The sequence below is a fragment of the Centruroides vittatus genome, unplaced genomic scaffold (assembly GCF_030686945.1).
Source record: "Centruroides vittatus isolate TY-2023 unplaced genomic scaffold, ASM3068694v2 contig_863, whole genome shotgun sequence".
In the NCBI taxonomy this organism is placed as follows: domain Eukaryota; kingdom Metazoa; phylum Arthropoda; class Arachnida; order Scorpiones; family Buthidae; genus Centruroides; species Centruroides vittatus.
In genome coordinates this window covers 557,302-569,499 of record NW_027122563.1, presented here as the reverse complement: position 1 = coordinate 569,499, position 12,198 = coordinate 557,302, and the positions used below count along the sequence as shown (strand labels likewise).

General features: G+C 26.2%; 1 protein-coding gene across 3 annotated transcripts in view; it reads right to left on the bottom strand.

Moving 5' to 3' along the window:
• Window positions 1–247: 247 nt before the first annotated feature.
• Window positions 248–12,198, bottom strand: part of LOC136982800 (polypyrimidine tract-binding protein 1-like) — a 92,234-nt gene continuing 80,283 nt past the window's right edge. For all 3 annotated transcript variants that reach the window (XM_067279321.1, XM_067279322.1, XM_067279323.1), the window contains 6 exons: window positions 8,201–8,293; window positions 8,029–8,126; window positions 7,089–7,207; window positions 4,696–4,773; window positions 2,270–2,333; window positions 248–2,198 (listed from right to left, as the gene is read on the bottom strand). In XM_067279321.1, coding sequence (XP_067135422.1) covers window positions 2,130–2,198; window positions 2,270–2,333; window positions 4,696–4,773; window positions 7,089–7,207; window positions 8,029–8,126; window positions 8,201–8,293 — 521 coding nt within the window. In that variant the 3' untranslated portion in view covers window positions 248–2,129. The remainder of the gene's footprint in view (window positions 2,199–2,269; window positions 2,334–4,695; window positions 4,774–7,088; window positions 7,208–8,028; window positions 8,127–8,200; window positions 8,294–12,198) is intronic.

Sequence of the window (12,198 nt, the reverse complement as noted above, 5' to 3'; positions counted from 1 at the left end):
CATTAAAGAAAAAAAACTAGAATAAAAAACTAAAGCAATTTATTTATTTGGTGAGAAACTATTCAATTTAATCTGTCAACTAGATTAACACAAACTATCTCTTGTATAAAATGTTCCTGGTTGTATGATCCCACATCTGATCCCAAAAAAATATTTCTGCAAGTTAGTTTTGATTCAATCAATTTTAGGGCTTGAGAATTTTTTTTTTTTATTAAATTTAAAATTCTTTAATGAAAGATAGAATTCATTGATTCCATTTATTTATTTACTTTTTCAATTTTAGAGATTTTTTTTTTCATATTATTACAAAAGAATAATTCTGCAGGTTTTGAAATATCTCCTGCTTTGGCAGCAGTGCAGTTAACATTAAAAAACTTTATTATGTTTGTATGACAATGATATTACAATTTTAAAAAAATCTCCAAAGTTTTCTTGTCATAGGTTTTCTTTTTTTTTGTGTGTGAGGGATTTTTGGGTGCTACAACAATATAGGCACCCCTTTTAGAAGGCACAGCTTGAGTTTGAAGATCTCTCATCTTAATCTATTTTCTAGCAGGCATGATATGAATTGATCCAGTATGGTGCAAAAAGTCAATTTCTTTGCTTGACAAAAAAAAGAAAAACTGACAAGAATCAACTCATGGCTCTTAACAATTGGGGATGGGAATATTTTGTAACTTGAGCCATAAGTTGATATGAAGTTCAATATGGTAGACAACCCCATTTTAGAAACAAAAATTGAATTCCCAAGATTAGTTGTGTATAACTGGAACTCTCTTATAACCAAGGCACAATTTACAATATGGCATGGGTATATAAAGACACACCCTATATGCCATGATGAAAGCATCTAATATATAAAGAGGCGGGATTACAAATATACATAAATCAAGACATAAATGGTGATTACAAATCTTAACAAGGAATGGTAATAGTAGTGTAGAGACAAAAATAATCTTGAAAATGGTCCATTAGACATCAAATGTTGGTTTATCAATACGTTCTTAGTAGTGCATTTCTACTAACAGGTATGGTTGTCAAGATATGCAATGATAAATGAATGTACTAAAATTTAATTCTAAATATTAATATGCACAAGGAAGAATTCCCTTTTGTAGACTAACCATACCTGACAGGAGAAAGTGTGTCAAACTTAAAAAGCATTATTACATATATTGATGTATACATAAAAAACTGTTAGAATAACATGATATCAAAAAGAACAAGTGGTATTCCACAGATGTTTTCGTCAAGTCAAAGAATGACTTTAAAATTTGCAACACGACATTTAAACACATTGAAGTACACAAATTGTGATTAAATTTTGCTTTTTGAAGGATCTATGAAACATTTCCTTGTACATAGTCTAGAATAGGTAAGAAAAATAATTCACAATTGGTAAGAGGTATATACTGGCTGCCAATTTACCTTTTCCAATCACTTGGCAGACTGGCCAATTGATGAACATGGTGACAAAAATACAAGCAATATTTTGCATTAAACTGAAGTATAGGATAATTATTATTTATACAAATAACAAAAGTAAGATTTAAATGCTACTGGTAAAAACACGATAGGCGACATTAACAGGTAGAGGAATATACTTGGATATAATATGCAAAAATAGATTACAAACATGGAATTTTTTCAAAATGTCACCATCGCTTGTGCCATTAAGAAAAGACCAAAAAGCTTGCAAAAATACAGGTCATTTTTATACTTTATAAAAGACAATACAACAATTCCCCTATTTTTGTCACCAACACGAATTAGGGGTCTCCTCAGTTTGTGATACAAAGCAAGCTCTTGCACACTACTATCTGGAAAATATTCATCTAGACAAATATTAATGAGGAAGAGAAAAATATGGTGTATAAAACCATAGAGTATTAATCTCTCTATTGTGACAGAATTGTCTTGTTTATAATTGACAGTAGACGGTATGTTGCACTGTGGTGTGCTCGTTCAGAAAACTGGAAATTGTCAGATACACTTTGCTTCTCAGGTTTTGTTTCTTTAGTAAATATTTAATTTCTATCAAAATCAGCAATATGTTAATTCTTCTGGCTCTCTGTGTATCACAGACCAAGGCAGTCGACAAAAGTCGGCTGGAATTCCTAGTTGCAAGCTCAGATTGTTGACTTGGAGAAAGAAACTCTTAGATGACTTGAATCACTCAACTGATAATTGTGCATTTGCTAATAAATAAAAAGAAAAGTTTTAGTACAATAAAATAAAATACAAATAAATTTTTTAAATTTCAACTTACAATTAAAGCTGATACTGCTTCTTCTACTGAATCCATCTGAATAAGAGCCATTTTCTTGTCTTTTCTATAATGAAAAATGTTAATTATTTTTTAAAGATTTAGGTCCATTAAAATTGTTGTAAATTAAATACACATTTACAAAAATCTCTAAAAAAGATTCTATGAACAATTCTAAATGAAACTCTTGTAGCCAGCAATAAACTTTTTATATTAAATACATTTTCAGCCAGCTAAATACACTTTCAAGTAATCATTCATCCAAGGAAAATATGCACATAATAAAAGAAACATAATATTTATCTTTCTTCTACCATATGCATATGTTCTGTACTGTTGTATTTTAAAATTATTTATGATCTAGAACCTAAACATGTTCCTTATAAAAACATCACTCCAAATTATGTGTGTTTTGTTCTGCATTAAATTATTTAATTTTCTGAAATTTGATATTATATTTAAGGAAAAAATGTCAATTTACTACTGAATTTTAATATAATAATTAAAAGAATCTTTGCAACAATCCAATATATAGCTTTTACTTTTTCAAAATTATAACTAACATTTTCAGCCGATTTATAAATCACCAAATATCTTATGACTATAAGCAAATCAGAGTTTATGACTACATGTAACATTTTTGTGTTTAAGCTTCTTTAGTCACACCAATAAAATAAAATCTTAAAATGCTACAAAGAAACTTTCTAACTCATTTATCATTATTTGAAATGTTGTGTTATTTACTCTTCTTCTTAAAAAACACTTACTTTATTGATACAGTATTATACATAGGAAAATATTTTATCTGTTTTTAGAACAATTGAGCCATCCATTGTTGCAAACAAAATCTTGAAGTCTAAACTTCTTAGCAAACTTTGCAGTTTTTGCTTTTAATATTGGCCCATTAATTGAAAATGTGTTACTTCTTTGAACTCTAAATCATTGTATTAATAATTTGTCAATACCTGAAAAATACATTTTCTAAATTTCTACTGGGATGTTATATTCCAGTGATTTTAAATAGACATCCTTGATCTTCCACAATGTTCATAGTATCAAAAATGATAGTGGAATCATGTAAAAATTCAATCTTCCTTAATCTGCACTCTGTCAGTTAATTTCAATTTTTTTTTTTACAAATTGAAAAGCATTTCTTTTTTGTTAGATAACATGTTTATAATGGAAAAAGGACTGAAACTGAAGTGTAAATGTAAAAATGATTCATAAAACACTTTTAACATAGTTTTGACAACCCAGCAGACACTTCACTTAAGTCAGGGTTGTCCAACCTTTTTCCTAATGGGCCAAATTAGAAATTTAGGTATATTTAGGCAGGCCACAAAGGCACTTTATATAAATATATGCTTTTAAAAAGCTCAAAATGTTAATATCAAATTTTAATAACAAATATATATTATTACAAAAACTACTGTATTATTGACAGTAAAAAAAAATTATTTGCACAAAATAAAAATAAATTTAATGCAATTTTTGACATTGCATTCCTTTTATAATATTGTTAATATCTGCTTTTATGGTACTAGTCTTAATTCTAAGAATGTTAGTTAAATGGGAATCACTCAACCTATTTCTTTTGGCAGTTTTGATGTTTTTCATGCATGAAAAGAATTGTTCACAACAGTACGTACTCTAGAATACATGCATAACAGTTCTCTAGAAAAAAAGTTTTCTAACACTAATTAGGTCATTATGACATGAAAGTGTATACAGTGAAACATGAATAAGTTTTACAATATACTTTACCAAAATGAATAAAAATATAACTAAAAAAATATAGGGTACAGTGGGCTGCATAAAAATATTAAGTGGGCCGCAGTGCAACCCGCAGACTGGACATCCAATTTAGGTGATAATGGTTTTCCCACTCATTAATTACTTCAAAAAATTAAAAACTTTTGCAATATTCTATGAAGTAAACTCATTATAACCATGAATATTTACATGAAAATATGTCTTAACTAAAATCAGAATAAAGATTTCCTCACAAAAATCATGCTGATTACACTAAGTTTAACTGTATTTATTATAATAAATATGTTTTTCAATATTTTGATAAACTCTATTAATTTTTAATTGAGAGTTTAAAAATAAGATTTCAATTAAGGTTTAATTATATATTTTAAATAATTCAATAGAACATATTAATAATAAATCAATTCATTTAATTTTATCAAGATTTTAAATAACAATTTGGCTTGAAAGCTTGCTCAGCTATATTTTTATACTCTAAAATTACAATAAAAATTTAAAAAAAAAAAATCAACTTGTTATTTTTTTACTATTCAGAAAAAGCAAACTCCAACATATGTAACATCTTATAAAATATGTACAATATTTCACCTTCCAAACCAAGCCATAAAAATTAACTTAAAAATTTGAATGTAAGAACACTGCGAATTAGAACTTACGGGAAGAATTTGAATGCAACAACTGTTCCTCCTGTTTCAGCAAAAGCATCTCTAATGTGATCTTCATCAACACTTGATCTGTGTAAAACCATACAGAAATTTTTAAAAAGTAAATAAGGTTGTGCTCACAATACAATAACTTATTCTAAAAATAAACATCTAAATAAAAAGATTTTAATTTTGATTCAAAAATGTATCAAATGAAATAACACAGATTATGGGTTATCTGTTAATTTTAACTTGTAACTACAAACTAATCAAACATCATTTCCTTTGTCTAAAATCACTAAGTGCATCTTTAGAGAATGTAAAAAATTCTTTGTTTAATACAGATATATTCATCTACTGTCACAATTTTTCTTAAAACAACCGAAGACAAATATACAAATGCCCATGTCTATAATCCTCTTTGGTTCATTTTCTGTGCCACTTTCCATACTCTGATATTACTAAACACCTCAACTTGCTCTTGAATCTTGAATGCTGATAAAAATTCTCATAAATCTTCCTTCTGTATATAATAATTTCAGAAAACTGTTTGAAAACCAACTGTTTATTTATTAAATGCTAGTCTGTCTAACAAAATATAAACTTTCTAAAGTTTAAGATAATTTTGCCCATCACTTTATTTATTTATATTCATTTAGTAATACTATATAGCATAACCTTACACAAAACTAAAAAACAAAAAGCAAAATAAAATTAAATTTGCCAGAAAACTTAAAACTCCCATTTTTATTTTTAATCTAAAATAATATCTTCTAGATAAATTGAAAGAACAGAAATAATTACACAGTTTAATCCATTTATAATGTCATCCATGGAACCGGCAATTTTTTGATGTTATAACCAAGTGTCGTTATCTGTGGGGTTATAATTTCAGTCACATAAAAACTACCAAGTGTGTTCAAGAATCTATTATAAAATCCATTCTAATTTAACATTGTATGTATTACCATAAAATTATTTCTTATTGGTAATACAGTATACTGTATCTATTATGATGATAATATTTTATTATTGTATGTATAGAAATGCAAATTACATGTTTAAATCGACATTATTTACACTATTATGTCTAAGTTTAAATCGACATATAAAAGGTAATTTTTGAAATTTTTAATTAAGAAATTTCTATCTGTCTTAAGTTTCAATAATGGCAGAACTTCCGGTTTTGAGAATAATATCAAATCAAAAGGCAACAAAAGGTTAAACTACTGTATGCCAATTAAATATGGTTCAATTATTTCTTTATAAACTACAGTAGAGCATCGATTATCCGACTCAGTTGGTGACTGGGGTTGGTCGGATAACTGAAAAAACGGATAACCGAAAAGTATGAAAAAATACATTTTTAGTATAATACATTAGTATATCCTATGCAATTAGTATATTGCTATTAACCTACTTCACATTGAATTATCATCGATGTTAAGCCTAAGAATTTTTTTTAAAAATAATAATCGTTGCTATTGTATCATTGAAAATTATTTCTTCATTTTGCACAAAATAAATACTGGCCTCCCTTTCATGGTTGAGCCAGTGTTACCAGCTAAAACACGCAAAAATTTAACAAAAATAATATTAAAGTAGCCAAGGCATAGCTAAATATTGTAGCACCACATCACTAGCAGACATTTGAATTTGCCGACTAGAACGCGATCGGTTAACCGATGTGACGGTTGATCGGGGGTTGGATAACCGATGCTCTACTGTATTTGATATAATATGTTATATTAAAAATAACAGAATAGTTAACAGTTTAGCATAAAGTAATTTAAAAATGAGTACATAATAACTGATAATAACCGATCGTCACATTGTTTAAAAAAGTGTGGCAAATCTCACCCCACCAAAGTCAGATGGGGAATTACCAACCACAGTCATTTTAGGAAGTGGACTCTGACTCTGAACATGTAGTATTTTCTTTGTTAAATAAAATTTGTAATCTAATTTTGTAATTTGGGAGTGCTTCAAATTTGACGTTAAAATAGCACCCTATTTTAACGACAAATTATGTTATGTCATTGCAAGTGGGGTTTTTTTAACATTATCTAGTATAGTAAAATCATAAAACTGACAAAAATTTGACATTATAGTAAGGTTGTCGTTACTGATAACGTTATAATCGGGTTAAACTGTATTTATTTAGGAGTGATGCAAGTTTTCTGCAGAACAGTGCACAAAAAACTCGGTTTCTGAACCTATTCGCAGTTTAATAATCTAGATATTTTTATATTTCTTTTTAAAAACAACGAGTATTAGACAGACATCTGTTGTAGCTATTTTTGATATCAATATACTAAGATAAATGTTTTAAATTAACAGACTAATGACATTTTATTTCAAATAAGAAAAAATGAATTTTAACAGCAAAATTTATATCTACTTACGGAATGTTTGAAAGATGTAATGTAGCTGAAGGTGGATATATGTTCTGATAATTTTTAGATCCTGGCTTTTTAAATCTATGTAATGGTGAATTTGTGTAATCTTTGGTTAAACCAGCATCCTATAATTTAATATACAAATAAGTCATTAAATTACATTCAAACATTAAATTTTTTAATATTCATATAATATGTATCTATTGTTATATTTATTATAATTAAAGGAACATTAACATCAAAAATATCCCTTAAAATTATTAATAAAATTTCAATAAGAATAAAAAAAGTTCACATCACATATATAAGCAGCAATTATTGTTTAATTTCAAAAATTCATCATTGAAGAAGTACAGTAGTCTAAAAGCAGAAAATCTCCATTTCTCTTATTTGAGTCAAATATATCCATTACCAATTTATGTATGGAAAACTCTATATAATTTTTATTATTTCAAAAAATTCAAAACAAACTATTTCCATTATTTAAATTCAAACGAAAGTTCTTCTCTAATGATATATGAGAAGTCATGTCATTAGAACATTTTAGGATTTTTTCCCCTAAGTTTCCTTAAATGTTACATAATTATGAAATTATTATTTACTCTAGGCAAGATATCAGAATAAACATGTACAAATGCAATACACTGTATATACATGAATATACATACCCAAACTGCATATACATATTCATTAATTTCCTTTTTATTCACAAATTTCTTAACATTTTTAATATAATTTAATAATAAGCACATTACTTGTTTTTTTCTCTTTTGTAAGAAATTTATTCAAAAAAGAACACATCATCCATAATCTTACAAGAACTTAAGATACTGATTTTTTTTGGTGTCTCAAAATTACACTATTAAAAATTTTCTACTGTAAATTTTAATAGTGTCTATCAAAATAATTTTTAAACTAAATCTTATTTTACTCAAAAATAACTTACAGGCTGGCCTTCTTTTGGCATTTGTACAACTTGGTGTTTGGATTGGGCAACTCTAATTGCTTTTCCATAAACTTTCAATTTGTCTAAGTGACTCATTGCTAATAAAATTTAAAATCAAATTATCAATATTAAACATTGAAAATTTTATTTATAGATGATGTGCAGTACATACCAATTTGAGCTTGTTGTGGTTCAGCCATCTGTATCAGTGCATTGTCCTTTTTGTTGAATAATATCTTTACACGCAAGACATCACCATATACCCCTACATTGCAATAAATTAATTTACTGATATGATTAGCATAATATAAATAATAAATGCAAAACTCTTCAAAAATACAGTGAAATTTAGTACACCAATTAAATTTTATTTTAAAAATTAATTTATTAATTTGATTAAAAAAATTTAGTGCTTTTATGAGTTTTGATTAGCCTATTTAACTGAAACTTTAAAAGCAGCTGTAATAAAAATTCTTTGTTAATATGTCAGCCATTCAATCTGTAATAAATAAAAATTTTATTAAATTATTTAAACTATTTTCCAATAATAACAAAAGGTTTTTTTTCAATAATTAACACCTTATATAAATTTAAAGCTACTTTGTTAAGATTGATTAATAGTAAAATAACTGAAAATTTTTATATAAAAAAATAACTGTAAAGCATAATTTTAAAGCTCAATTTAACCAATAGTCATTTAGTCATATATTACAAAATACATAAAATAATCGGGTAGAATTTATTAACATCCTATTAAAATGGCAGCATTTCAATTTTGGTGTAACCCCAGGATTGATTCATGTAGATATTAAAGACTAAAAGGCAGCTCATAACATGTAAGACAATTTTAACATAAATTATACAGTAGATAGATTACAGAAATGCAATCAGTCTACCTTTTCTTTTTATAAGTTTCCAACACCAATTATTTCAATTAAATCTAGACTGACTTTATTAACAACATTTAAAATGTCTTAAATCTAAAACACTTGAAGCGTGCAATGCCATAAGGTTGTAAATGCCATTTTTCTCAAAATACGTTTTATTGAAGAAATGAATTTTAAATGCAATGTTTTTTCCTACAAAAAAATATTGTGGTGATAGTGGCGCTCTAAGTGGCTATAGTTTGAAGATGAATTTATGTGCAAGCCATAACGTTTTAAGCGACAAAGTGCAAGCCACGTGACTTTTGGCGCGTAAAATGTTACGGTTTACATTTACATCATTTTGTTATTTCAATTTGTAATGCAGTGAGTTTTTTATGCAGAACCAGATAACTGAATGCCAGTTTATTAATAGTTAACCTGTATCACCTTATTATTTGATATTTCAAAATGATATTCGGACTTCCATTAATCTTTCAAATTTGAAGTTTTTAAATACATTTTAACTTTTATTACACTAAATTAATACCTTATTGTTTATATTTTCCTTTATTTATTATAATTATATTACAATTGATAAAGATTATAGCCCAGTTCAAGTACCAAAACTGTGGGCCCAACATTGTTGAAGCCAGGAAGCAGTCACTAATAGATTATTGCCAGTTTTTAATGTTAAAATTGATATTGAATTTGTAAATTGTGTTTAATAATTTAAATGTAAGTTTTTGGTATTCAAAACTGTTTTTCAGCTGTAGAAACATTAATTTTATGATTGCAATTGTTTTTGGCATTTACAACTTTATGCACTTGCACAATTTTGGCATTTACAACGTTATGGCTCTAACCCTGTTTTTAAACTTTTTTTGTTTCCTTACCATCATACTTAGGTGTTTGAAATTAAACCCAATGTTTTATTCCAAAGTGTAAATTGTTAAAATAATTTTTATAGCATTTGATTAAAGTTTGTTCATTAGAAAAAGTGTTTTTTCTCTCTCCTGAAAAGTTTGTTTTTTGGCATTTACAACATTATGGCATTGCACGCTTCACTTAAAGTTGAAAGGTTTATATCCCAAGTACTTTTCAAATGCAATACTTTAACAAACTCCGATAAACTGAATTCCTTTGAAAATTTGTAAGAACTTGAGCATTTGTTAATTTTAATAAAAACAATTGCCTGTTTTAAATGGATTATATCCAGGAATCTTGTGATTTGCATTATTTTAATAGTGCACTAACATTAAATTTAAAAAAAACATAGCCTCTTAAATAATCTTTATATCTTTTCAATTTACTATCAATGTCTTATTTAGAACAGATTTAATGCATTAAATATTTTTTTAATCATTTGTAATTCATTCCTTTATGAATCCAACAGATTAAGATTTAAAATTTTGAATTCGTTCTACAAAAATCATTTAATTTTGTGTAATCCTGAGGAAGAATAGAAATATTTAAATACAACTAGTGAACATCATTTCATGTATTTCTTGCAACAAAGACTATAGATGACTGAAATATGAACTTGCTTGCTTACAATGATTTTTTTAATCATCATGTTTGTTATATACACACACACACAGACACACTCACCCTCAGAAATATGACATGATTATTAAAATTTAAAATATCAATAAATTTTTCATTTTTAAATGCTTGCTTTGATATTATATATAATACAAAAAAAAACAACATTATTAAAATAAACCCATTCACAACATTAATATATCTTTATATCTAATTTTTCAATGTATTAAACTGTTAATTTTTGTGTACTTAATCTAAACTGTTTATTTCAGACAAGAACAATATTATATTTATTCTGTCTAAATTCTAAGTATAATAATAATAATAATAATTAAAAAAACCACAGGCAGCATGATTGTGCTTAGATGGTTGATAAATGCAATGTAAACAAATGATTAAAAAAAATAAAGGATGAATGAAAGGGGAAAAAATGATTTCTATTTTTGTATCTTCATTCAAAATTTTGAAATGATAGCTGATTTCATATTTTGCTTCCATTAACATGCAAAATGTATGGTTTCAATTTAACAAAATCTTCCTAAAAGAGACATGTTTACATGCTATAATCAAAATAAAAAGAATGTTTATGTTCTTGCACGAAAAAAAAAAATCAAGACAACTTTATAATAATTTCAACATACTGGATAATTGTAATTAAAATATTCACAGTATATAACAGTTCACATTTATGTAAGAACAGAAGTAACACCATGTGTTGAATTATAAAAATTAGTGAAAAACTGTGTATATCAATTTAAATATATTAAAGTTCACAAAGTTTTAATACTGTTAAATTTTATTTAATGTGGATAGACAGTTTTTCTTAATTAAATGTTACTTTGGGATAAAGTGCTGAATATACAGCTATTTTGAATTTTGACACCTGTTCTTTGTTTTGTTTAATTCCTTCACTAATACAAATTTTTAATTTTTTGAAAATTTTAGAACACCGTTAATTTTCAATTAAGATAAATTCTGATTTCATTATTTATTTTTCAATTTCTCCATCCTAATGGTAGCAAGAGGATCTTCTGTAGCATGCTATTAAGAGTACTGTCAAATTCACAATATGATGATGATAATGAGCAAAATTCAATTCATTCAATCTGAAACCAATGGTGAAAAACTCAAGGTCTAGTCTTAAGTCTAAAAGATTTAGAGAAGCTAAATGGTGAATATATAAAAACCACTTCAACATGCAAATTTTACTGGTTTATCTTCAGTTCAAACAAGAAATAAAAATGAAAAATACAATTAGTAGTAAAATTGGAAAACAAAAACCAATAATAAACTACTTACTTTTAGATCTTAATATAACATTAAAAGGTTAATATATTACATTCTATAATGTTTCTATAAAAATGAGATCAATAAATTAATAATCTTTAAAACTAAATAAAATAAAATAAATGAATCATTTAAGTTAATGTATAACAAGTCTATTTATGGTTAAAGCCAAATACAGAATCAAACTGTTGGATTTAATCAGGATTCTTAATAAAATAAATTTATTTCAGAAAAGTTGCATATTTTCTTCACAGGAGCTGAAGTCTCTGAATATAAATTTAACTATTGTGTTGGGATATATATATTACAATGCATAATGATACAAATTCAATTAATTCACAACCTTTCAAATGACTGAATAATAAATCAACAATTAGTTGATAACTACTTCATGTAAGCTAAACAAGTTAGATAAAAATTAGTTTCACACATTAGTTAGTAATTTGACAAATAATTAAAACATGTTTTCAACAGA